We start from the raw sequence: 25196 nt of genomic DNA on the forward strand, positions 1-25196 counted from the left end.
ACTGGGATTGGGGACCCCTGCTCTAAAGTGCCCATAGGTGTGAATGGTTGTCTGCGTGTTAGCCCTGTGACAGACTGGTGACCTGTCCAGGATAAGTGGAAGAGAATGGAGGGAGGCAATAAACTGTTTTATTTTTCTTCTTTTTTAGGCACAAATTCGGTGGATGAACAAGGAAACACGGTAAGTTTTGCTGTCTCTCTCACACACACACACACACACACGCACACACACGCACGCGTGTGGTCGTGCTCATGCTTTAAGGCAGGGGTGCCCAATCCCGGTCCTCGAGAGCTACTATCCTGCAGCTTTTAGATGCATCCCTACTCCAACACAGCTGAATCAAATGGTTTGATTACCTCTTCAGCATGCCATCGTGTTTGGCAAAGGCCTGATAACAAGCCATTCATTTGATTCAGCTGTGTTGGAGTAGGGATGCATCTAAAAGCTGCAGGATAGTAGCTCTCGAGGACCGGGATTGGGCAGCCCTGCTTTAAGGCGACGGTGTTTGATTGTGAAGTCACCTGTTCAGATTCAAATCAGGCATCTGTCGCGTGAGGAGCACACTTAACAGCTCGCTGCGTGATGGAGGGGTGAGAGGTGTCGCTGTGGGAGAGGAAGCAGCACACTTATCTCACCTTTTGTCCGCTTTCATACTGTAACAGGATTGAGCAGACAACGACCTGCACTTCCAGCCAGACGGTGATCCAGATGTTCAGCAGGCTGCGAGAGCAGCATCAGCGTTTTAAACATGCGCAGCTCCAGCCCTCGCCTTCAGATTATACATGTTTGTGTTCAGATAACCAGCCTTTCCAGTGCAGAAGCTTTGCTTTGTTCCGGTAATAAGATCGTCCCCTCGCTCTTACTTTGCTCAGCTCAGTTGCTGCTAACCAGCTGAAAGGCAAGCCAGATGTGTTTCTGTGGTGAACTGATACAGGGCAGTGTTTACTGATGGAAACAGATGTTTATTAGCATCTGGAGACATCAGCAGTGTCTGTGTGTGACAGATCTGAGCTGATGGTGATTTTGAAAGTAATAACAGCTGAAGACTTGGATCAAGCTGTCAGATTAGAGGGGGTGGAGGGGGTTGGCTTGAGCTTTGCGGTTTCCTTTGATGCTGGTCTTTGGGGACAGGATCTTTGTTGGAGGCGTTAATGGCCACTTCAAAGGGCACACTTCAGTCTCATTAGGATCCTTTTGTTGGTGACAAAGAGGTGAGCGTGTCGTTTGCTCGGTGTGTATTTGAAGCTCGGGAACAGAAGAGCCGGCCGCGGACATCAGCGTCGGAGAAAAGGACCCCAGACTGAAGCCTGCAGTAACTTCAGTCGTTTGTCTTCAGTTGACTCATAAACTTGCTCTGCACTTCATTACTGCACACTTACAGCTTTCTAAAGTGTCCTTTTACAGACAGATGTGCTCGAGCTGAATTTAAATGAAAAGCAAACAGATGGGGGGGGGGGTGTTCTGGTGCAAAGCTGGGTCGTCTACCTCGGGACGTCTGAGACAGCTCGGTGCAGAGAGTGATGGACACCTGAAGCACAGGCGTCGTGCTTTATCTCCGTGTGAATCATCCACCTCAGGATCAGCTACGATCCAAACTGGAAGGGAGGAAACTGGTGTGTTTCATTCTTTTACCCTGATTATGTATTTTACCGTATTAGAAATCGTACATTTAGTAATTCAGAATCTGATCTGCCTGACCGTGCAAGCTTTAACTGACAGGAAGTGAATCGACCGTCTGCTCAGGTAGGATAGTTTCAGTTTGAGGTGTGGATGTGGGAAGGATGAGCTCGCTTTGTCCCGGCACGAGAGGATTTCTCTCTTCAAAGGGCACACTTATCTCACCTGACTTCCTGTCAGGAGCTCCAATCAGACGGCACACTTCTCATGTCGCCGTGACGCCCGTCTTCTGCAGTGTGTCTGCGCTAACACTTACCAACTCCTCATCCTCAAACTGTCGTCTTCAGGGCATTTAACGGCGGCGTGTGCCGGCGCTCGGAGAGGTGTTTATGCAGGAAACACTTCCCAGAAAGTGTGTGTGTGTGTGCGTGTGTGTGTGTGTGCGTGTGTGTGTGTGTGTGTGTGTGTGTGTGTGTGTGTGTGTGTGTGTGTGTGTGTGTCAGCTGCTCTTTAGTCATAAAGTTTTAATTATTTTCCACAGTTTTAAGTTTGATCTCCCTGCTGTTTGAAACCACAGCTGTGATTCGTCTCGATGTCACATTTCTACAAACGTAATGAAATGAAACGATCACTTCGCTGTTTAGACGTTTTTACCTGCTGCTGTGAGGTGTTGTCGTCACCCCGCGCCGTGGGCGGGCAGCATGGACACAAGTTTGGTAGGCGACGTAGGAGAGTGAAATTAATACTGAAGGTGTGGGGGGATATCTACTGAAAATCTCAGACAGGTTTGAATCTCAGTGATGTCGAGGTCAAAGGTCAAGTGTTCTGAAAATCTTGTGAATGCTGTAACTCGAGAAGAAAGTCACCGAGGACTTTTGAGTGAGCAGTGTCTGTGAGGAGGCTGAGGGGCGTCATCAGTATCTTCGTCTGCTGAAACCGACCGGACTGTCAAAAGGAAACGATTAAAACTTTGGGATGGACGTTCAGGTTGGAATTTATTGCCGATCGGCTGAGCCTTTCACCGGTCGTTGCCAATAATGCTGGTTGAAGCTGAGAGAAGCGGTCGGTGGTGAAACGAGCAACAGGGCTGTTTATGTTATTAAATATTTCCGTCCTGGAAGCACATGTTCGCCAAACGTTTTCAGCAATCCAACGGATGATCCTTTTCCACAGTATGATGCGACATCATTTCCTTTGACAGATATTTAGATACAGCCAGCGTGCACTGTGTCCACCTGAGCTGTCCATTTAACCCTTTCATGGTGGTCACTACAGTGAACAGCCAGTGTTGGTGCACAAAAAGATTCTTATTTAAATTAAAATGTAAATTTCTCTAACCTCTTAGAAGTTCAAAAATCTTTTTTTCATGCCTAAAGATGAATAAAAAAATACGTAAGAAAAAAGTCCTGATTGAGGTTGTCATGATTGATGCATGACAGGGTTAATTTTCAACCATTCAAACATTGCTCCGCCCATCAAAAAGTCACCTGCGCGAATATATCGCCTATCATCATTTATTGGACTGATGAATATCTGCTGGAAAATTTTAGATATCGCCCAACTTTACCATGAAACCCAGCACAAAGCGCCCTGGTGGTGCTCGGGGGCGTTAGTGCACATGGCAGGAGTAACATGGAGGCCCCGTTAATGTGTGAGAATATTTGTGAGAGTAAATCTGTGAAAGTGCATCTAAAATACTCTTAAACCAGAGCGTTGGCTGTTTAAGCAGCGTGGGGAAACCTGCTGCTGACCGCGGCTCACGCTGACACGCACAGGTTTGTTTTTAGGGTTTTTGTGGACGTCCTTGTGGTTTGTCTGCATGCAAGGTCTCACACGTGAGCGGACCTGTGGGAACCCTCTGCTGTTATTTAACACTGTGGTCAGTATGATGTAAATGTTCTAAAATCAGCGCCGCGAGGACACGGGAACCGCAGGCCGGCCTCTTTTCCGTGCTGCGCCGTAAGGACCGCTCTCTCACATTAAAGCCTCCGGCTGTATCCTGTCGAGCCAGCAGGCGGGCCGGACCGCTTCAAAGCCGAGGCACACTTCTCACGCCTTCCTGCTAGCCTGCCCCCCTCGTGAGGTCACACGACCCGGCTGTCAGGAGGAGAAACCCTTCAGACGACACACTGTGAACAGATTTACACGTTACGGTCGGCTCGGCGGCCGTCGGGGTAAAAATCCAATGAAGCACAAATGAATTAAGAGCAGCAAACAGCCGCCTGCTGGAGCTCTCAGACAGCTTTGGGAGAAGTGGTGAGCACCAAGGCTTCTTCCAGGAACAGCTCCCGGTGTCCCTGAAGAACAAGCTGTTGGCCTGTTACAGGGTTTGGCACGCTGTAAGTCATGCAGGCGAAATGATAACCTTTGACTTCATAATGACTTTCTCATAACTACAAAATGTAAAGTCTTTACATACTCAAGGAATCATGAGGTCGTCAGTTATATCAGATATAAATGTTATGAGAGGTTCTCATCATTAGGACGATGTTTATGGGCTATTGGTGTTTTTCAGAAGCACAACATTCTGCTCTGCAGCGAGGGAAGCTCTGCGCCGCTGGACGTAACTTCGTAGCTGGTGTAGTCTGTGTGTGGAGGGGTGACACGGTCAGTGCATGTGTGAGGGCAGCGTGGTTTTGGCCATAAATGACAACAAACAAAAATCCACGAGCCCAGACTTGATGACACTCGTTTGATTTGTGGGCATAAAGTTTGAGCCGGCGTGTGTGAACAAACGAGGCACCGCTGGGATAAACGGTCCTCGAGCGATCTCCGTTTTCTAAGGATGAAACGTTTGTACAAAGAAAAATAGTTCTGATGTTTCAGACACGTGAGCTCCACCGCCGAAAACGACTTCCTGTTCTAGTCGTGCAGGTTCCTGCACAGCCAGGTTGGCCTGTTAAACAAACTAGAGCAGTGAAATGCTTTGCTTTTATTGGATGTCTGTGTGGAGTTGTGTGTGTTTGAGGGCTCTCTGTTGCCAGCGCGACACGTTTAAATGATGAATCCCGTCTGGTTGGTGGTCTCCGTTTGCCAGCTCAGATTCTGGGATGTTTTTGTACTTTCTGTCCTCGACACGTCGAGTTTGGGGAGTGTGGGAACCCGTCCCGCTCTCCCAGGCTGCTCTGCAGTCGCACTGAGGTGTCGATGAGGGTTTAATGGCCTCTTCCTCGCCTCTGCACTGACATCACTTCACCCCCGCACGAGAGCATCTGCACGCCTCTAATTAGCCATTTTCTCCACTCTGTAAAAAGAAAAGAGCTTCACCAGAGGAGGTTCATGCACATCCACCCTTTTCCCACAGGTCTGCCCATCAGAATTACATTAAAATCATTAAAGAGTCGAATTAAAATAATAAAGTGCATTTCTAGCATCAGCTGGTAGGAATCTTAAAGTCTTAAAGTGAGCAAAGTCCAACAGAGTCAGTGACGCGTACCTGTGGTCCAGCGTAGTAACTGCAGTGACTCTGCATGTCCACCAGGGGGAGGGCTTCATCACAGATCCGACTTCAGATCTCTCTTCATCATCTTATCTTCTGTCTCTAAAAAGATTTTCCTTCTTAAAAGTTCAATTCAATTTCAAATTGAACTTTTAAAAACAAATCTTTGTGTAGTTTTTACGCCCAGAAAAAGTCATGAAGCTGTAGATGAATCATAGAAGTCATATAATGTAATTATACATTATACCTGTGATACTTGATAGTTTTTTTATTTATTTTTACCTCTGTTTTATTTTGTCCCGATAAATAAATGCATTTTATTGTATTTTATTCAGACTTGAGCTTTTTGCTGTTTTGTTTATAAGTAAATCTCATTTGAATCCTGTTAGCTAATAATCAGCTGATCAGTACCTGTCTGACCTGAGGTCTGTGTCATGAACAGAAAATAAAAATTATTTTCTGCAGTGTATCAGCACACGTGTAAGTAAGCAGACCGATGTGGAGCTGCATGTTTACGCTGCCCTCACAGCTCTGATGAGCAGACGTGATTGATGAGAGCAGATTTGTAACCACCTCCTTTCTGCTCCTCCTCACAGATTCCAGACGAGTTCGACAAAGGTGAGTGTAAACCTTTTATTTTTTTCTCAGCTCGAGCTCACATTTAAACTGATCTTAAACTGTGTTTACTGCTCACAGCTGAGGCGCTCTCTGCTTGTGTGAATGATTGATCACTCGGTGCCAACTGTTCTCACTCTGTGTGTTTGCTCCAGTCATCCATATGCCCCATCATTCACCCCGCCCACCCCTGAGCTGCCTGTCAGCACAAATGCACACGTTTCCATCCAGCGAGACAGACTACAGCTCATCGCCTCCGTTAACCCGCTGCCTCTTAACAAGATGACAGAATAATGGGAGTAGTGCTAAAAATACATGTGGAGACCATTGGCATGCTGAAGGTGTGGAAAGCTGCGTTCATTAGCTGAGGTGCAGTTCTGTGCAGCAGTAGGTTTGCATACGTACAGATGACCAGTAGCAGGCTGGACCACCTTTAGCTTTTAGAAGTGGCCGTGCGTGGTCACAGTAACGGGCTGCAGGGTTTAAATAACTGACGGGGGCGGGGTGTGGTCCTCTGCTGATGTAGCTCATCTGCTCAATCCGAGATGCTCGTCTGCACACCTCTTCATGCACGTCAGTCATTATTGGTTTGATTTTATTGCTGAGTCGTGCAGAAAACTACATGCTCCGCCCAAACAGGTTCACAAGATGTTTATAAAACTGAAGCAGCAGCTTAATTTACAGATGAAGTAATAAAGAAATAATCTCTCCTGACGTGTTTTCCAAGCTTTAGAAACAAAGATGACAAAGTTCATCTTACGATTAATATCTATAAAAGATTGAACGGCTTCCATGTGTGGCTCATGTAAATTCAATAAGTGAATGGAGAGTGAATCCCAGAGCTGCATCATTTCTACATGCAGGAGGAAGAACATGATGTAAACAGAGTAAATCTTCATTCTTCTGGCCTTTCTGCTCCTCACATTGATCTGCTCTCTTTCTTAAAAAGCTATTCTGATTGCTTATTAAACCTAATAATCAGATGGTCAATATCTCTTCCTCCCGGGGGTCCAATCTGCCTCCTCTTCTCCTCCTCCTCTCCTCCAGTCCTCCCTTTCCAGCCTAAATCGCTCCCTGAGGTCCACTTTGTCCTCATCTGGCTGCAAACCTCCGTCTCTCCTCCCTCTGTGGGTGACGCCTTCGCCCCCTCTCTGCCTGTCCGTCTCCATCTGCGGTCGGCAGCTCGCGATGCCGAGGCTGGAACCGGTCGGGACAGACGGGAGAGAGGGAGGATGTGTGGATTGATCGATTGATTGATGAACAGAAGGACGAGGTTGGACTGAAGCTCAGGGACACTGAGTATTGATGAGTGGATTAGATCCGGGCTGATGTGACGCTCACAGCTGTCCACCACACACTCATTTACAGTGTGGACAGCTCCCCACGTCACAGTTTTATCCTCTTAAACCAACAGTTTGACTCTTAAACTGTTTTTATACACAAAACTTTGCTTTTAATTCAAGTTTCTGTGCAGAATAGAAAGTTTTGTAGAGGTAATAATCATTTTCCCTCCGTGTCCTCGGAATAGTGTGTCAGACATGAGAAAAGAGTTTAACGTCTCTACATAAAGCTGTTAATCTGCACGATTAAAGCACAAATCATTGTCAGATTTATATTCGATATTTTATCTATAGTGGAAAAAAATAACTAAACTTTTAAATTGGAAGTTGTCCGTTTTATTCAAACAGGAAAATTCAAACCTTTTACAAGAGTGAACGACAGCATTAGCCGCACAGATGCATCTAAATCCACATCCATGCACCAAAGCAAGAACAAAGTGAAACAGAAGTCAAAGCTCAGTCGGCTTCAGTTTCAGCGCCGCCGTCGCCGCGTGAAACGAACCCGCGGCAGATGGAAGCGGACAAAAACTGATCTGCGTCACGTTTAGCTGTGCACGCAGAAGGACTTTATTGCTGTTTTAATTAATACTGACTATAAGGAGAAAACTGCTCGTTGGTGTTTGCAGCCGGTTTGCTTCAGGAGTAGAAATCGCTGCTGGCGCTCTCTGACAGCAGACCATCAGTTATGACGAACACTGAAGATGCTGAAGAAGAGCCGACCTTCATCATTAGTTCTCACATGCGGTCTGAGGGGCTGTAAATGTATTCACAGCGAGGAGAAGAAGAAATGTCAGAATGGTGATGAGTGGTGGATTCATGCACATCATGACCTGCGGGACCTTAGGAACCAGGGGCAAATGATCCTTGATTAGCTTAGGGAGCAACCTAAAAGTTCACCACCCCTCAGGGAGACGCGCCTCCACATCTTTCATCCTCCTCACTCCTCTTTTATATTCTACCTTCCTCCTCCTCCTCCTCCTCAGGGAGCGGCAGAAGGTGAGTGAGGCGATGGATGTGCGAATGGGACTTCTGGGACACATTTGGCTGCAGAATCTGTTCGCGTGCCAAGTGACGGCATTTGTGTCTGTGATGCTGAGGAGCGTCGGATACCATAGCAACCAGCATGTGACACGCCTCGCACACACAATGCAAAGTTTTACCTTCAGAGCGACAGACTAGACTTGGAGATGGTGGAAAGGGGGAAATCTCACGTCCTGCCACCTGTCCCACACTCTGATATGAGCCTTCAACATTTACCCAGAATGCACTTCATATTCACATTGCTTCATATTGTGACACTGTGAGTGGGCAGCTCTTTGAGCCCTAAAAATGTCCCCTGGATGTCTGCTGTTCATACGTTGGTGGATCTGTGCGCTCAAAGCCTAAAAACCGTGTTTCTGTCCACGCCGAGCCCTCCGTGGTGTTTGAACCTGACACGTTCGTACTGCGTCCTGCTGCCGGAGCATTAATAACCCCTCGCAGTCAGCCCGGGGGCCTCGTATGAACACATTGAAGAGGCCACAGCGTGCCGTCGTTTGTCACCCGGAGAGAAAGCAAACGATTGATATCTGAGGAAGAGGAGGAGGTGGCGTTGTGCAGCAGATGCCCGTCCTCACTGTGGCTTTTGTTTAAGGCCAGAGACCTCCATCTCTCCACACACCTCCCTCTTTAACTCTTTCTTCATCCCCTTACTCCTCTATCCCTCTCTTTGTCGCCTTCATCATACCTCCTCCTCCCCCACCTTTTTATTTCAGAAACAGTAAAAACTTACCGAGCTTCTCTGCTCTTAACACTCAGATTCAGATTGTTTTCTCTTCTCTTGGATCTTTGTGAGGTCATAGAGACAGGGTCATCTAAGGTGGTGCTAAAACAGCTTGTTTCAGAGCTGGAAACAGTAGAATAGGCCGTGTTTGGAGTGTGTTGCATGTTTCCACCTCATAAACGAAAGAAAAGTCAAGAAAGGGAAAATATTCTCGTTTAGGAAGCGAAACCAGTCTTTGGTGTGTCTTTGGCTGCATTTTGACAACTGAAACAAATTCCAGTGTAATCCAGTAAAATGTGGTTAACATCCTGGTGTTGCCTCGAACACCACCTTCTTCCTCTCAGTCGTAGAAACTGTCAGAAAGACAGATTCCTCCCCCATCACCACCTCCATCACCTCTCCTCTGCCCCATTAACATGATAAAAGCCCAGATTAATCCCCCTCCCCTCTGTGGAGGATATCCCCACACACTGGCGTCCTAGATTTCCCTCTCTCACACACACACACTTTTCCTGGTGTGTTTGGTGGGGCTCCCAGGGGACAGGTTACTCAGCAGCCACGCTTTACACCCCACGCTGCCTGCACGCGTAAACATCCTCTTCTTCAGCCTCGAGGATATTATCGCTCCTCTTTTATTTCATTACTCTCACACCATCTGTTTGCTAGCACCCCACAGCCTGTATGTAAAAGATGGACATACCTTCTCTGACATCACACACTACTTTCCCCCGTGTGTAATCTAGCTGTTGTCACAAATAATCTGAACACTCGTGTTTCTGCAGATGCTCATGCAGAGCAGGAAAAACCTCACTGGAGGTTTTATCTTTCCTTTCAGGTCATTGTGTGTCTTAGAGTTTGTTGTCTGTCTCTTTGTGGCCATTTCATGGTTTTGATTTTTGTTCTGTTATTTCTGGGCTTCTTAGGATCTTAATGCAGGTGTTTTGGTCTCATTTTCTGGTTATTTTGTCTGGACTTTTTTCTCGATTTTGTGGATATTTCTGGATATTTGTTGGCATTTTGTCTTTTTTTTTTTTTTTTTTTTTTTATGTCTGTAAATGTCATGCGTATATGAGTATACATCGAAACAGAAACCAGATTTAAATGTGGTCAGTCTCCCCTGCATGGTCATCTCCTTGTTTACTTCTGGACATCTTTAACTGAACTTTATTTATATAGCGCCAAATCACAACAACAGTCAACTCAAGGTCTTTATATTGTAAGGTCGACCCTACAATAACACATACAGAGAAAAACCCAACAATCATATGACCCCCTATGAGCAGCACTTTGGCGACAGTGGGAAGGAAAAACTCCCTTTTAACAGGAAGAAACCTCCTGCAGAACCAGGCTCAGGGAGGGGCGGGGCCATCTGGATACAGTTACAGTATTTTATTATTTGGATAAAAGCAAACATTGAAGAATTACCAACATATACACAGACAACAGTACAGGGGATCTAACCAGAACAAACTGAGCTAGCGTGATGTTTAAAATGAAGCTCCGATGGAAGAAGGAAGTCTTTTCCAAAGTGATCCAACCTCAAAATGTGGATATAAAAGGACGTGGTGGATTAGATGGTCGGCGAGGCAGGAATAAGATCAGAGGAGATCTGAGATATAAGCAGGGGCCATGTAGGGTGTTGCACATTATTTATAAATGTTCAAATAAATACCAGATTTCACTGGAAGCCAATTAAGGAAGCAAGAATATGAGAGACGGTCCAGCTGTGTGGTCCAAACAGTGAAAAGTAATCTACAGTGATCTAGACAGGACAGGATTACTGAAGTTCTTAAATGACAGTAAAGGTTTGTTTTTGCGGTGTTTGAGCTCAGACGGTGGTCACAGTCGGGCCACGTGATGTCAGCTCTAATATAAATGTGATTGGCTTGTAGGGAAACGTCAGCCTCTCTGCTGCTGTCAGGACCTGAATGCTGAAATTAGGCTGTAAACACCTTTATTTCTGCTGTAAAGTTTTAATGAGGACTGGCTCACTGCTGGAGCTCGAGCGGAGTGATCCAGGTCTCCACAGGGTCTTTTATTTTGAAAACTGCCTGCTCTAAGCTTGCTTTGTTTGCCTTCCCGTCCTCGTTTAAAAGATCTGCTGTTCTTGTTAATGACACAAAGCAGAGCGGTGCCGTGGGAATGAAGACCTCGTCTTCACAGGCTGAGTGGAACACGATAAGGAATCTGAGCTCCATCTTTGCTGTCCGTGTTTTGATGGATGGATGCTTGACCTTCTAATTTGGAGTCATGCACTCTCTCCTTTGCTCCGCCCCTCTCTAATTATTAACCATATATACATGTACATATTTCCACACAGTGTGTGTCCACCTCCTCAGCGTGTCATCACATCAGGCAGATGGCTCCCTCGCTTCCTGCAATGAACTCTGGGGGACTGAGTCCCTCGGGAACACAGCGTGCGTCTCTCAGTGCTTGTGTTTAGAGGGAGATGAAGGATAGAGGTGTGCAGTAATGAGCCCACCACCCCATGGGAAATGGAGTCATTGTTATTTAGTAGTCATTAGCACGAAGACTCGGCATCGTCTCCCCGATCACCACGCTGATAAAAACCAGTCAGCTCAGCTTTGGGTTTTATTCTGACCAATCAGATCTCCTCCTGCTACTCCAGTATTTGTTAAAGCTAAAAGTGAATTTAAAAATTGCCAAATTAATACAAGTATATACATAATAATCACATTCAATGCCATCTCACAGAAATGTATGAAGAAGATCATGGACGCTGTGTGTTTTGCTGTTATTTACCAGGGTTCCCGTGGGAACCTCGATAAATAAAAATGAGAAAAAGATGAAAATAAAAAGATCTTAAAATGTCTCATTTCCCCCAAAATTACTGCTGGTTTGTTCAAAACTGGTAGAAGGGAATCGCAGCCAACAGAATAGATCTTCCCCTCCGTATTCAATGGTCGTTTGCTTTTTGAGGAGATGACTTGAACGTGATGTTTGCCGAGCTGTCGGAGACCTGCGGCTTCAGCGTCGGCTTGGCTTGGCTGGAAGTCCAGCTCCACGCGCACTCGCTGAGATCTTATCAGCTGTTTGCGTCCCCTCAGGGAATTGTAGTTTTCAGAAGCCATTAGAACTACAGCTGTGTTCACTTTCGGTAATCTGTCGGCTTTAAATGGGCTCTAAGCAGCTAACAGAGGAGTCCCGCCTCCTCTTTGATCATCTCCTGCACCGTCAGCCTCCGTCTCACAGTCAATTCACTTATGTAACTGAGCACTTTTCCCTTTTCTTTCAGACCCTCCGGTTATCCAACAGTTACGAAGAACCTACAAATACTTTAAGGACTACAGACAGGTGAGTCCAGTCAGCGTCGGTGCATGGAAACATCCAGAACTAACTTTCATGAGAGTCAAACAATTAAGATCTGATTAAAGTGTAGACCCAGCTTTAGTGCAGCCAGTTGAACTATTGCATTACCTGTTTCGGACTTTTAGAGGCTCTCTGTGACCTCGTCTTTGTTTGTCTCTCGTTGATGATGTCAGATGATCATCGAGCCCACGAGCCCGAAGCTGCTCCCCGACCCTCTGAAGGAGCCGTACTACCAGCCTCCTTACACGCTGGTGCTGGAGCTCACAGACGTCCTGCTGCACCCGGAGTGGTCGGTACGTCTGCTTCTCCAAGAGCTTTACAGCCTTTGTCGATTATAAACGGTCCAATGAGAAGCTGGAGGGTAACACTGCAGCAATCCCACTGAAACTGAACGGAACTGAAAACTGTTAAAGTTAAATTAGTCAAGTTTTTCCAACTTCCTTCAGAACGTTATGAAGGTGAGGAATCAGCAGGCAGAAGAAGCATGCTCTGTCAGTGCTCTGTCAGCTGTGCAGAGGTGTGAACTCGGAGCAAAGCAACAGCGTGGTGTATTTGATCCTTTACAACCAGCCCCACAGATTATAATCTGTCAGTTACAGATACCCCTGATCCCAGCACCTTATCTGTATAAAGTAGACTTGGAGTCAAGACCACCTAAACCAATGGTACTGAGAGTAGCTGTAGATGATGTTTTCTGATGGGCCTTTGGAGGAAAACAGGAGGTGAGAAGCTGAGAGAGGCGTGTAAGACTGCAACTCTGGATCGTCACGTTTTGGAGGGTCTAATACATTTAGCCAGATTTCTAGAAAGGAGACCTGCTGCAGCCAAAACGGGATGGATGCTGTGTTATCCCTGTGACAGACCTGCGACCTGGCCAAGGTGTGCCCCGCCTCCCACCCTGAGACAGCTGGGATAGGCTCCTCCCCTGTGACCTTGAATTACATAAACGGAAGAGAATGGACATTAATTGTTTGGCCAAACAGTGTCTCAGGAGATGAACTCCATTAGTCGCCAACAAAGAAACCCGAGTTAGAGCTGTGGTACGTAGCTTCCTGCTTCCAGGGCTCCTCACCTGCTGTTTTTTAGAAAGCTGCTGCGAGCTTGTGTTTGGCCTCTTATTGTCCTTGTTTCCTGTCCTCGTTCCCTTAAACTTGAAACACACAAAGAGCTACAGTGAACTCCTCAAGACTGAATAATCCTGAAATGATCCTTTAACAAACAGGTTACAGTTCAGGAGAGACAGGTGGAGGATGTGCTGGAGGCGTGTCCACCACCTGTCCGCTCGTTCAGTGTCTGCTCCTTTTCACTCGTGTAAAACACGCCTCTTACCTGACAGGTGCGCAGCAGCCAACACCTGCCGCCGGTTAAAGCAGGCAAACACGTTCACCTGCTGGACCGTGTCAGCCTTCCTTCCTGTTACACACACACACACACACACACACACACACACACACACACAGGTGATAATGGGACAAAGCTTGTTTTATCTGTTTAACTGAAAGCAGCCTGAGTGACGAGGTCACGACCTCTGAGCGTGCCCAGACAGTGGCTGTCAGATCTCCTTCCTGCAGCTGTCGGTGCCTCACGCCTTCATACTTTTGCAAAACGATTCATGTAACCTTCATTAACGACTCTTTTCTGGTCTCGCAGACACTGTGTTGTGTTGTATTCTTAACAACATGTGATCGAACTTTATTATGATAAACAGAGAAACTCAGAAAGGGAAGCAAACTGCTCGCGTCCACCAAAGTGCAGGAAAAGCTGCAGGACTTTGTTCATGATGAGCAGCAGCTGGAAACCCTACGCTTCAATCCAGATGTGTTTAAACAGCTGCTCTTTCTCTCTGCAGTTGGCAACAGGTTGGCGCTTTAAGAAACGTCCGGGCATCGATTACCTGTTCCAGCAGGTGGCGCCGCTCTACGAGATCGTCGTCTTCACCGCAGAGACCGGCATGGTGAGCGTTTCAGCAGCTGCTCATAGAGACGGCTTACAGTTCCCTCTCCTGCTGTTCCCACACGGGCTGGCCCTCTTTAATGGGATCGTACCACTTTGAACTCACGTGGGGGGAGAGGAGCGTGTTTCTGTCTTATTTACTAATCTGAGGCGTGACGACACATTAAATCAGCTCTTTGCATCCATGCTTTGTGCTTCCTTTCGTGTGCAGACGGCGTATCCTCTGATCGACAGCATCGACCCTCAGGGTTTCGTCATGTACCGTCTCTTCAGAGACGCAACGCGTTACGTGGAGGGACATCATATCAAGGTGTGTGTGTGTGTGTGTGTGTGTGTGTGTGTGTGTGTGTGTGTGTGTGTGTGTGTGTGTGTGTGTGTGTGTGTGTGTGTGTGTGTGGTACTGCTGAGGTGCTCGTCTGTGTGGTGTTATGTCAGCCTGACATGACAGAAATGTTGACTTAAAGGACACTAACATACATTTAAAGGTGTTTTTGACCAACAAACCTTTGCTCTTGAATAATCTCATGTTTCACATCAGTTTGAATCTGTGGCTCAAAAAATCCTAAATTTCTTTTACATTTTAATAATAAAAAGTGTTAAAGTTTTAGATTCAGTTAAAGAAGTGTTCAGCTTGTGTTGGATAACTTTATTCATGTGTTAAACGATCTTTAGTGCTGATTTCTGGATGGATGTTGTTACGGGTTCAGATATTGAGGGTGAGCACAAACACAACACTGGCCCAGAAGAGCTTCGGTCAAACAATGGTTTTAATGAACACACTCGTGGGGAGATGAACACTGCCCACCGACTGCATCGATCTCCAAATGGTGGAGCATTACTCAAACTCTTATAGCCACCGTTGACCCCCACCTAGTCGTAAAAGCCTAATCATTCACTAACTCCTAGCGAGCCTGACTTATGGCCTTGGCTCCCTATTTCGTCTGCCTTTAACAACAGCAGGAGTGAAGCTCCCGTGGAATGTGCTCTGACTCCTCCGCTATCAGAAAAAGCAAAGTCCTGACTCTGAAAACAGCATTTCTTATAACTCAGCAGTATAATGCATCATAAACAATATCATTCATTCACAATAAATCAGCAGTCTGATGTAATACCGATCAGTAATAGTTTCACCTTCTCTAATTCAGGAGAATAATGCAAACTAAACCTACATAATAATTTCACAATCATTAATCGGGGGCATAACGTGGCATAAGATAATATTATAATCTCACAATGTAAATTTTAAAACGAGACAGCGCCCCCTCTGTGAAGGGCGGTGCGTGGCGAGTTTAACTAAAATCATCCCAAAGCATCTCGTTCGCTTCTTAAGTCGACTGTTAACAGTGAAACACGTCCAACTAACATAGTCTTTGTTCATTTTGTCTTCCTTCATTAATTAAAACGCTGAGGTGTCCGTACTGTGTAGTTTATGGGTAGTTGACCGGTTCTTCTATAGAGGTGCTCTGCTCCAGGTGAGGTCAGGGTGCTGTGCTCGTTTAGTTTCTGATCCTTGTTACCTGCAGCAGTCAAACATGCACAACGATGCCTCCTGTCGTTGGCGTGTGTTATCATGTTATCAGTGTCGGGTAAACGCTGATAACATTTACATCTGCGATTTTCTATGCTGTGGTCTGCTGTCATGGTGGAGTGGCAGAGAGGGACGGGGGGAACTCAAACTGGTCAGGAGGGCCAGCTCTGTCCTGGACTGTCCGCTGAGGTCCATCGAGCAGGCTGGGGAGGATGTTGTCTAAGCGAACATCCATCACGGACATCACCTCCCACCCCTGCATGAGACTGAACACCGAGCAGCTCGTTCAGCAGTAGGAAGGAGGTCATTACAGCAGCTGTCAGACTCTGTGACGCAGCTTAACATGCTTTGGTCGTCTTACTCACCAGCTTGTTTGTTTACGGTACATTTCATACAAATCTCTGTACAATTTTCTCAATTTTTCTATACATATTCTGTACATTGTTACCTGTATATACAAACTTTGGTTGCTTATGTTTATAGGACCACCTTGTGTCTTCCTTTTATATTTTATTTTCCCGTGCTGTAAGAGCTCTGTAACCGAGATTTCTTATCCGTGGGATAATAAAGATGATTCTTTTCTAGGCGTGACGTGGGCCACGAGTTTGAGACCCCTGCTCTAAGACAGTAACAGACTGAACCAATTAAATAATACAGTATATTACAAAGTTAACAAATGGCTCAATTATAAATATACTGAAACACATTTTCTAAACAAAATACAGAAAGAATCTGAGCGGATATATTTCAGATAAATCCAAGTGAAGCATGAAGTTTACAGTTAACAACATCGCACAACAAAGAAGCATTCGTGCTGCTCCATTTTGTACCATTTGCAGTTTCTCCTCTGTTGCACCACCAGACCAAACTAATCGATAATCCACTACTACTGCCTGATCAGGTTTGGTGCCCAAACTTTTACTTTCCAGCTACTTCCAGAAGATGAAACCGTGAGCAGGAAGTTTAAGTATCTAAACTCTGCTACAGCAGCTCGGCGGTGCTGCGTCACCCCCCCCCCGTCCTCTCTCCATGTTCGCCTTCTGCTGCACAAATTGATTTCTCCTCCCCTCGCTCCCCCTCTCAGGCCTCATTAACCTTCTGCTTCCTTTCTCCCCTCTTCCTCTTATGTCACCTCCCTTTCACCCTCCCTCACCCCACTTTCTTCGTCCTCCTCCTCCTTCTGTCTCCCTCCAACTGCCATCTCTGTGCATTAGAGAGCTGGGTGGAGGCTGGAAGGAGCTGGTTTAACCTACTTCCCAGAGCAAAGACACACTTTACCAGCTCATCTCCATAATGCCAAGACAGGCTGAATGCAACAGATGCTGAGAGAGAGTTAAAGTGCTGTATATGGCAACAAGAGAAAGTTACTAAGTCCCTGTGAAATTAAAACAGTTGTTTAATGATGCCTGTGGCTGTGCTTTTAGCAGCCGTGGACGAGTTTGATCCAAACCAACACCATCAGGCTTCAAACAGACATCACAGAGTCACAATCTGAAGTCTGTTTTCTTTTCTGTAACTGGACAAAACTTCAAAAAATGCATTTTGGCTAATTTTCCGGTTTTGGTTCCAGTTTTTTCCGAGTCCCTCAGATTTAGGGGAAATATTTAGCACCGATCAGTCTGTATGGATGCTCTTTCGTTTGTCAGTTGGATTGTGAGGTTTCTTCCTGTTAAAAGGGTTTTTTTTCTTCCCACTGTCGCCAAGTGCTTGCTCCACAGGGATCATCTGACTGTTTGGGTTCTCTTTGTATCATTAAGGATATTTACCTTACAGTAACGAGCACCTTGGCGGTGCGTGGTGCTTTTTAAATAAAACTTAAAAATGTAATTATATCTGTGCATCGTCTACATTAGTTATTATTTTAGCTTTTTTTTCTTATTCCGCACCTAAAAATGAGCAAAGCTGCTCTGCATGGATGCTTGACCGCTGAGTTGGAAAAACAATGGTTGTCTTTTTATTTCACAGAGTCAGGCATACTGATCCTGTTCTACCAGCTGTTTTATTCTCCACTGTCTGATATTCCTTCAGGAATATTAAACTAACACCACAATGAGATCATTACCTCAGCGTTAACCCTTCCTCTGCCTATTGTTGGCTGGCCTGCATCCGAGCGTCGGCTGCTGGCCTGAAGTGGATCAGACGTCTTATTGTTTGTTGGCTGGATAAGAAACGCAACAGTTGGATTAACTTTGTTATTTTTAAATCATTCATTTTAAGCCTGATGTTTAGTTTATATATGCAAAACCCCAAATCAGGAGGTCTGCAGACACTAAAACACACTGAAGGGATCCCAACTCTTGTATTGGTTCACGTACATGTGCACGCTTCTCACTCTAAAAATGACCTTAATCTGTTATAACAAACTCAGAATACATTTAACATTAATATAAAGTACATTTCACTCATTAACTCAGACAATATCCCAATGAAACCACAAAGAGCTGCTCAGAGTAACATCTTTAAGCACAGAGTTAAATAATAAACTTAAGGCTTACTTTTTGAATTTCAAGGATATTTTATTGTTTCAGTAAATATTTAATCAGCCAGTCACATGTAGACTCAACAAGTTTGTCATTTTGTATGGAGTTGCCCAGCCTGAAACGAAATACTGTTTCTCACCAGCCTCTAGAGTGCAATAAGCAATACAGTTAAAAAGAATAAATACAGTTTACAAAAGGCAGTAATGAACTGCAACAATAGTTATGGTTAAAGATGTAGAGCATATAACCACGCCCAGGAAGACCTGCTGAAGTTCAGACTGAGCACCAGAATGGGAAAGAAATGTGATTTTAGTGACTTTGAACATGGCACGGTGCAGAAACTGCTAATCTGCTGGGATTCTTCCACCAACCATCTGAGTTTACAGAAAACGGTCCAATTCGAAAATGTCCTATGAGCAGGAGTTCTCCGCGAGAAAATGACTTGTTGATACCAGAGGTCAGAGGAGAATGGACAGAGCGCTTCGAGCTGGGCTACAGCAGCAGAAGACCACAATGAGTGTCACTCCTGTCAGCTACGAACAGGAAAATGAGACGACGGCTCACACAGACTCACCAAAACTGGGCAGCAGAAGACCGGAAAGACAAACCTGGTCAGAATGTGGCTAAACATCATGAAAGCATGGATCCATCGTGCCTGTGTCACCAGTTCAGGCTGCTGGTGTGATGGTGTGGGGGTTATTTCCTTGGTGGACTTTTCTCTCCTCAGTACCAGCCGAGCATCGTTCAAACTCCACAGCCTGAGTGGCTGCAGAATAAATCACCACGTTACAAACTCAGATCATCAAACTGGTTTCTTGACCGTGACGTTCACTCAAACATCCACAGTCACTTAATCTTAATCAAATACCGTATTTTCACGACCATAAGGCGCACTGTGCTAAAAGGCGCAGTCTCAGTTATGTGTGCCCTTACTGTATTTAACACACACATAAGGCGCACTGGACCATAGGGCGCATACAAGTACCGTATGCATATTTAAAAATAAAGCGGGAGCAAACCTGAATTCGGTACCTTACTCACATTTCTATTGCCGGTAATCGTCATCATCAACAACACACAAGCATACAAGTGTGCGTATTTAAAAATAAAGCAGGAGCAAAACGAAGTTTGGTACTCACATTTTTATCATCAATCAAACCCATGGAAGTCCTCATCCCCTGTGTCTGAATTGAACAGCTGCGCTAAATCTCCATCAAACATGCCAGGTTCACTTTCTTCACTGTCAGAGTCACTTTCCGTGCCGTGCGGCTCCTCGGAAACGATGCCGGCTTTTGCGAAAGCTCGAACAACAGTGCCAGCAGACATGTTAGCCCAAGCATCTACAATCCATTGGCAAATTGTGGCATAACTCGCCCGGCGCTGCCTTCTACTCTTAGTGAAACTGTGGTCTCCACCGGTCATCCATCGCTCCCAGGCCGCTCGCAGCCTTACTTTGAACGGGCGGTTCACACCGATGTCCAGCGGTTGGAGTTCCTTTGTCAGGCCTCCCGGAATGACAGCAAGCTCACAGTTCATTTGTTTCACTAGTTTTTTTTCACATCGGCTGTGAGATGGGCACGCATAGAGTCACAGATCAACAGCGATGGTGATGCGTGGAAAAAACCACCTGGTCTCCTTACATACACCTCCCTCAGCCAGTCTTTCATCATTTCCTCATCCATCCAGCCCTTTTCATTTGCCTTAATGATGATTTCTGCTGGAAACTTCTCTTTAGGCAAAGTCTTTCGCTTAAAAATCACCATAGGCGGCAGTTTCTGTCCATTAGCATGGCAGCCAAGCACAACAGTAAAAGAAGACTTCATACCCCGTTGTGCGTATCGCTACCGTGCTGGTCCCCTTCTTCTCCACAGTGTGACTCACCGGGATGTCAAAAGTGAGCGGGACCTCGTCCATGTTAGTGATGTGGCTGGGCTGGATGTTTTTGTCGCCGATGTGTTTGCTGCAGTAGGAGCTGAAGATGGCCAGCTTTTCCTTATAATCCGCTGGAAGTTGCTGCGCTACCGTAGTCCCGGTCCTGATGGAAAAATGGCACTGTTTCATAAAACGAAAGCACCAAGACGGACCTCCTTGGAAATGTTCAATGTTCATCTCTTCAGCTAGTGAAACTGCTTTTAGCCTAATGGTGACCGTCGAAACGCTTCTCCCGCTCGCTCTTTGCTCGATGATCCACCGCTCGAGTCTTTCCTCCAACTCGAGCCACCTCGCCTTATGTCCGCGGAAACTCAGCTGCGTTTTCTTGACCTGCCGGAGCTTGTTTTCCAGCTTCCTTCATTTGCGAACCATCGATTCGTTAATCTTAAATTCTCTCGCCGCTGCTCGATTTCCATGTTCCTCCGCGTAGCTGATGGCCTTCAGTTTAAACTGTGCTTCGTAAGCGTGTCTCTTTGCCATTTTCAGGGTTGTTAAAACAACGATGTCCTGCATAATGCACATACCTGTTCTTTTATACAGGTATGTGCGATTGTCCCGGTATATACGATCAACGCCCACACTTCACCCTTTAACGTTCTCATGGTGTTCTCTACTACGTCCTCCTTACAACACATAGGGCGCACCGCGCTATAGGGCGCGCCGCACTTTTTGAAGAAAATCCAAGACTTTTAAGTGCGCCTTATGGTCGTGAAAATACGGTAGTCTTTTTTTTTTTTTTTTTTATGATGTAGTGGAGTGGGAGGTCATAGACGTGCAGCAGCTGTGTGACACAGTCATGTCGAGGAATCTGAGACATGAAGAATTAAAACGGCTGTGAAGGAAAAAGAAGGTTCAACCCGGTATACCTTATGTATTGGCCCCACTGTTACAGACTGCATGCTGGTCCATCAATAACAGGACAAGCGGACTCCTCAAACTGATGCATCTGCCAACTACTGCAGTGCTCCAAGACATCAGAGGGGGAAGATGTTGGAGAGGAGGAGCCATCCAGCTCGAAATGACCCAAATAAATGTTTTGGTCTTTTTCAAGACCATGCAGTGGGCGGAGTCAGGCTCTGATATGATTGGGATAAGTAGAATCTTACTGTCAGCTTGCAGTACAGTACATAATACATTTACCTAAACTGTATTTGTGAGTGTGTGCAGCATTTCTTAGCACTTCACCGACTCTGTAAAAATGCTGCTGCCCAATTTGCTGAGAACATGAGCCGAGGGTCTCGCAGGAGGGAGTCACGCTGGTGTTCGTGAGCTTCTGTGACGGCAAAGTTTCCTCTGCTGGACGCTGCACAGCAGTAGATGTCATTCCTATTTCTAATCTCCCAACGGAGAGGGCAGCCACAGATGGCGCCTGCCAATAACATCGCACGGCAGATTTGACGAGAGGAATTTTCATACAAAGACGGAGAAGTGCGGTGCCGGGGAAGTTGTCGGGGCGCGACCTTTCATTGACGTAACTCTGTGTGTGTTAGAGTTAACCCCCAACCTGGAGCAAAGTCCTGCTTTAGTCCCGTCCAGCTGCTGTTCTAGAGTGAAGCCAGTGTTTCACAGTTTGAATCGACGCGTATTTAGAACATTCAACATGACAGGCTTCGGACGGCTTTTATTGGTCACATGGCATCATAAGAGCTCTAATTAAGATCAGAGACCGTCGTTGTCAGACGTCCACGCCATGTTGCTCTATTGCATCTTCTCTACGTCACTTATATTCATAGTCATTATTCATGTACCTGAAACGAAGACGAAATGTTCAATTCAATTTTATTTATATAGCGCCAAATCACAACAAAAGTCGCCTCAAGGCGCTTCAAATGCACAAACAATATGTGGAAGAGGGAAAGGAGCAGCCAGGTGTCGACTATCAAATGCACTGATTAACCGATCATCTGAAAGCTCAAGCTTCCCTATAAAAGCAAAGGTTTGGGCAGTTTGCAGGTCTGCAATCAGCAGTGATCTTAGAGAAGCGTCTGCTGAGGGAGGGCTACGAGGCCATTTCCTTAACTGAGGTTTACAAAGGCTCAATAAACCACATCTGTAACAGCGTCCTTCAAATGGATGATACCAATGTCAGAATCAGAATCAGAAACTTTATTGTCATTGTCATGAGAACAACGAAATTAAGAATGGTCCCCGATCATTGCATCATCCCTAGCAATATCAAAATATAAATAAAACAATAAAATTCAATAAATAAAATAGATAGAATACTTAAAATACTAATAAGATATAACAGTAAAACATTCACATACATTCCCACACACATGCTTCAGGCCGTGCATAGATTAACACAAGAGTGGCGTGATGGACATTTTTTTGTAGTATTCAGATGTGTTATTGCAGTTGGATAACAGCTGTGTTTGAGTCTATTAGTCCTTGCTCTGATTGCCCTGTACCGTCTGCCTGAGGGCAACAGTTCGAACAGGGAGTGGCCAGGATGTGAGGTGTCTTTTATGATGTTTTGGGCCTTTTTAAAACAGTGGGCGTTGTGTAGAACTTCCAGTGTGGGGAGAGGGCAGCCAGTGATCTTTTGGGCGGTGTTAATGATCCCTTGGAGTGCTTTCCTCTGAGCCCCTGTGCAGCTAGTGTACCAGATGCATATGCAGTAAGTTAGAACACTCTCAATGGTGGCTCTGTAGAAGGACACCAGCAGTCTCTGTGTGATGTTATTCCTCCTGAGAATTCTCAGGAAGTACAGTCTCTGTTGGGCCTTTTTCAGCAGCTCGGAGGTGTTCACACTCCAGGAAAGGTTCTCCTCTATATTGACTCCCAGGAAGCGGAAGCTTGCCACCCTTTCTACACAGTCCCCATTTATGAATAGTGGTTGGATCTCTGCCTTTTTCCTTCTGAAGTCTATTATGAGTTCTTTGGTTTTTGAAGTGTTGAGGAGGAGGTTATTGGCCTTACACCATGACGTCAGCTGCTCCACCTCGTCTCTGTACGTAGACTCGTCTCCCTTGGTAATGAGCCCCACCACTGTGGTGTCATCTGCAAATTTCACAAAGATGTTGCTGTGGTGGCGAGGAGTGCAGTCGTGTGTGTAGAGAGAGTAGAGCAGTGGACTGAGCACACAGCCCTGGGGTGAGCCAGTGCTGAGACTCAGGGCTGAGGATGTGTGATGGCCAACTCTGACTCTCTGTCTACGGCCCGAGAGGAAGCTATTGATCCACATGCAGGTGCTGTATGGAAGCCCCAGGTCTTGTAGCTTGGCCACCAGTTTGTGTGGAAGGATGGTGTTAAAAGCTGAGCAGTAATCCACGAAGACCATCCGCACATAGCTACCATGCTCTTCCAGGTGAGTTAATGCAGCATGGAGTGCTGTGGCTACAGCGTCTTCCGTGGATCGGTTTGCTCTGTAGGCAAACTGGTGTGGATCCAGGCTGCGGGGCAGGGCTGCTGTGATGTGTCTGCGGACCAGCTTCTCAAAGCATTTCATTACCACTGGGGTGAGTGCCACCGGTCTGTAGTCATTCAGGCCGGTGATGTGGGGCTTCTTAGGCAAGGGGACTATGGTGGAGGACTTCAGGCAGAGTGGGACAGTCGCCTGTGCGAGGGATTTGTTGAAGATCCTGGTGAAGATCCCAGCCAGCTGTTCTGCACAATCCCTCAATATTCGACCTGGCACACCATCAGGACCCGCCGCCTTCCTCGGGTTAACAGCCTGCAGCATGCGCCTCACCTCGTGCTCTTCCAGGGTGAGGGTGGTGCTGCTATGGGTGGCGTGTTGCTGCTGTGGCTCCAATACCTCCGGTACCCTGGTCTCAAAGCGGGCAAAGAAGATATTCAGCTCCTCTACCAGCTCCAGGTCACCGTCCGCAGCTCCGAGATTGATCTTATAGTTGGTTAGGTGCTGGATGCCTTGCCACACCTGCCGGCTGGTATTACTCTTCAAATGGTCCTCGATCCTCCTCCTATAGTCCCCCTTTGCCTCTCTGATGCCTCTCTTCAGGTTGGATCGGGCTGTGGTGTAGTAATCCCTGTTGCCAGACCTGAACGCAATGTTCCTCTCCTTCAGCAGCTGCCTGACCTCCCGGGTCATCCAGGGCTTGCCCCAGCTGGTGGAGAGGTTTGTCCTCAGCTGCAGAGATCCAAACTCAGTTCAAACGCCTCATACCGACCGGTGGACGAGGGATGACGATGTAAGCACTTTGCAGTCGCTGAGTTGAGCCAGGCAGTAAATCTCCAACAGAATGGCTGAAAAAGAAAAAGTCCAGACTGCTCAGCCTGCTGACACCTTCAGAGAGCTGTGCTTAGATCCACCGTTCAAATCTCAATGAACTGAAGCAATGCTGGAAAGAAGAGCGGCCAAAATTCCTCCACAATGGCGTAAAAGACTGAGAAGGTCCGATTCTTCAGTGGCAGCTTGATTCCTTCACACAAACACAATGTGAAGGAGAACGGCGGCCTTCTTTCATCAGCTGTGAGGACGTGGAGGATGATTGGGCCGCAGACAGTCCCTCTCCATCTGTCTCACTCACACACACGTCGGGTATTCATTTCTTGTGGAGACATCTAATTGAAATAATGCTTCCCCTCGCCCTTTACCCTAACCATCAAAAGTGAATGCCTAACCCTGAGCCTAAACCCAACCATAACCCAGTTGTAACCCTGACACTAAAACCACATCCTGAGTCTGAAAAATACCTTCAAACTCGTGAGGATTTCCAATTTTTGGTCCCTACAAAGATATGAATACACACACACACACACACACACACACACACACACACACACACACACACACACACACACACACACCAGCTGGGGCTAGCAAGTGTTACCTTAAGGGTCATTAAGGTAATGGAGTCTCTTATTTGATGAGGCATGAAAGATCACCAGTGTCAACTTTAGTCGGGCTGGAGTGATGGAGGAGGCGTTTACCTCATCAGTCATCGAATTAGTGATTTTATCTGCAGCAGGAGAGTAAACGTGTGTGTGTGTCTCTTTTAGGATGTGTCGTGTCTGAACCGCGACAGCAGTAAGGTCATCGTGGTGGACTGTAAGCGGGAGGCGTTCAGCCTGCAGCCTTTCAACGGCCTGGCTCTGAAGAAATGGGACGGAAACTCTGAGGACCGAACGCTCTACGACCTCGCCAACTTCCTCAAGAGTAAGACGCACGGCGAGGCGTTCGGGGACCGTCCTGTCACCCAGCCGTTCCTTAACTTAATTTGTTTTTGTAGTTGAC

At 46.4% G+C, this 25196-nt stretch overlaps 1 protein-coding gene across 1 annotated transcript in view; it reads left to right on the plus strand.

Moving 5' to 3' along the window:
- Positions 1-25196, plus strand: part of timm50 (translocase of inner mitochondrial membrane 50 homolog (S. cerevisiae)) — a 31268-nt gene that overhangs the window by 5174 nt on the left and 898 nt on the right. The window contains exons 3-9 of the mRNA XM_004565033.4: positions 149-180; positions 5653-5674; positions 12030-12088; positions 12277-12396; positions 13953-14057; positions 14268-14366; positions 24962-25118. Of these exons, the coding sequence (XP_004565090.1) occupies positions 149-180; positions 5653-5674; positions 12030-12088; positions 12277-12396; positions 13953-14057; positions 14268-14366; positions 24962-25118 (594 nt within the window). The remainder of the gene's footprint in view (positions 1-148; positions 181-5652; positions 5675-12029; positions 12089-12276; positions 12397-13952; positions 14058-14267; positions 14367-24961; positions 25119-25196) is intronic.

The sequence above is a fragment of the Maylandia zebra genome, linkage group LG14 (assembly GCF_041146795.1).
Source record: "Maylandia zebra isolate NMK-2024a linkage group LG14, Mzebra_GT3a, whole genome shotgun sequence".
Classification (NCBI taxonomy): Eukaryota; Metazoa; Chordata; class Actinopteri; order Cichliformes; family Cichlidae; genus Maylandia; species Maylandia zebra.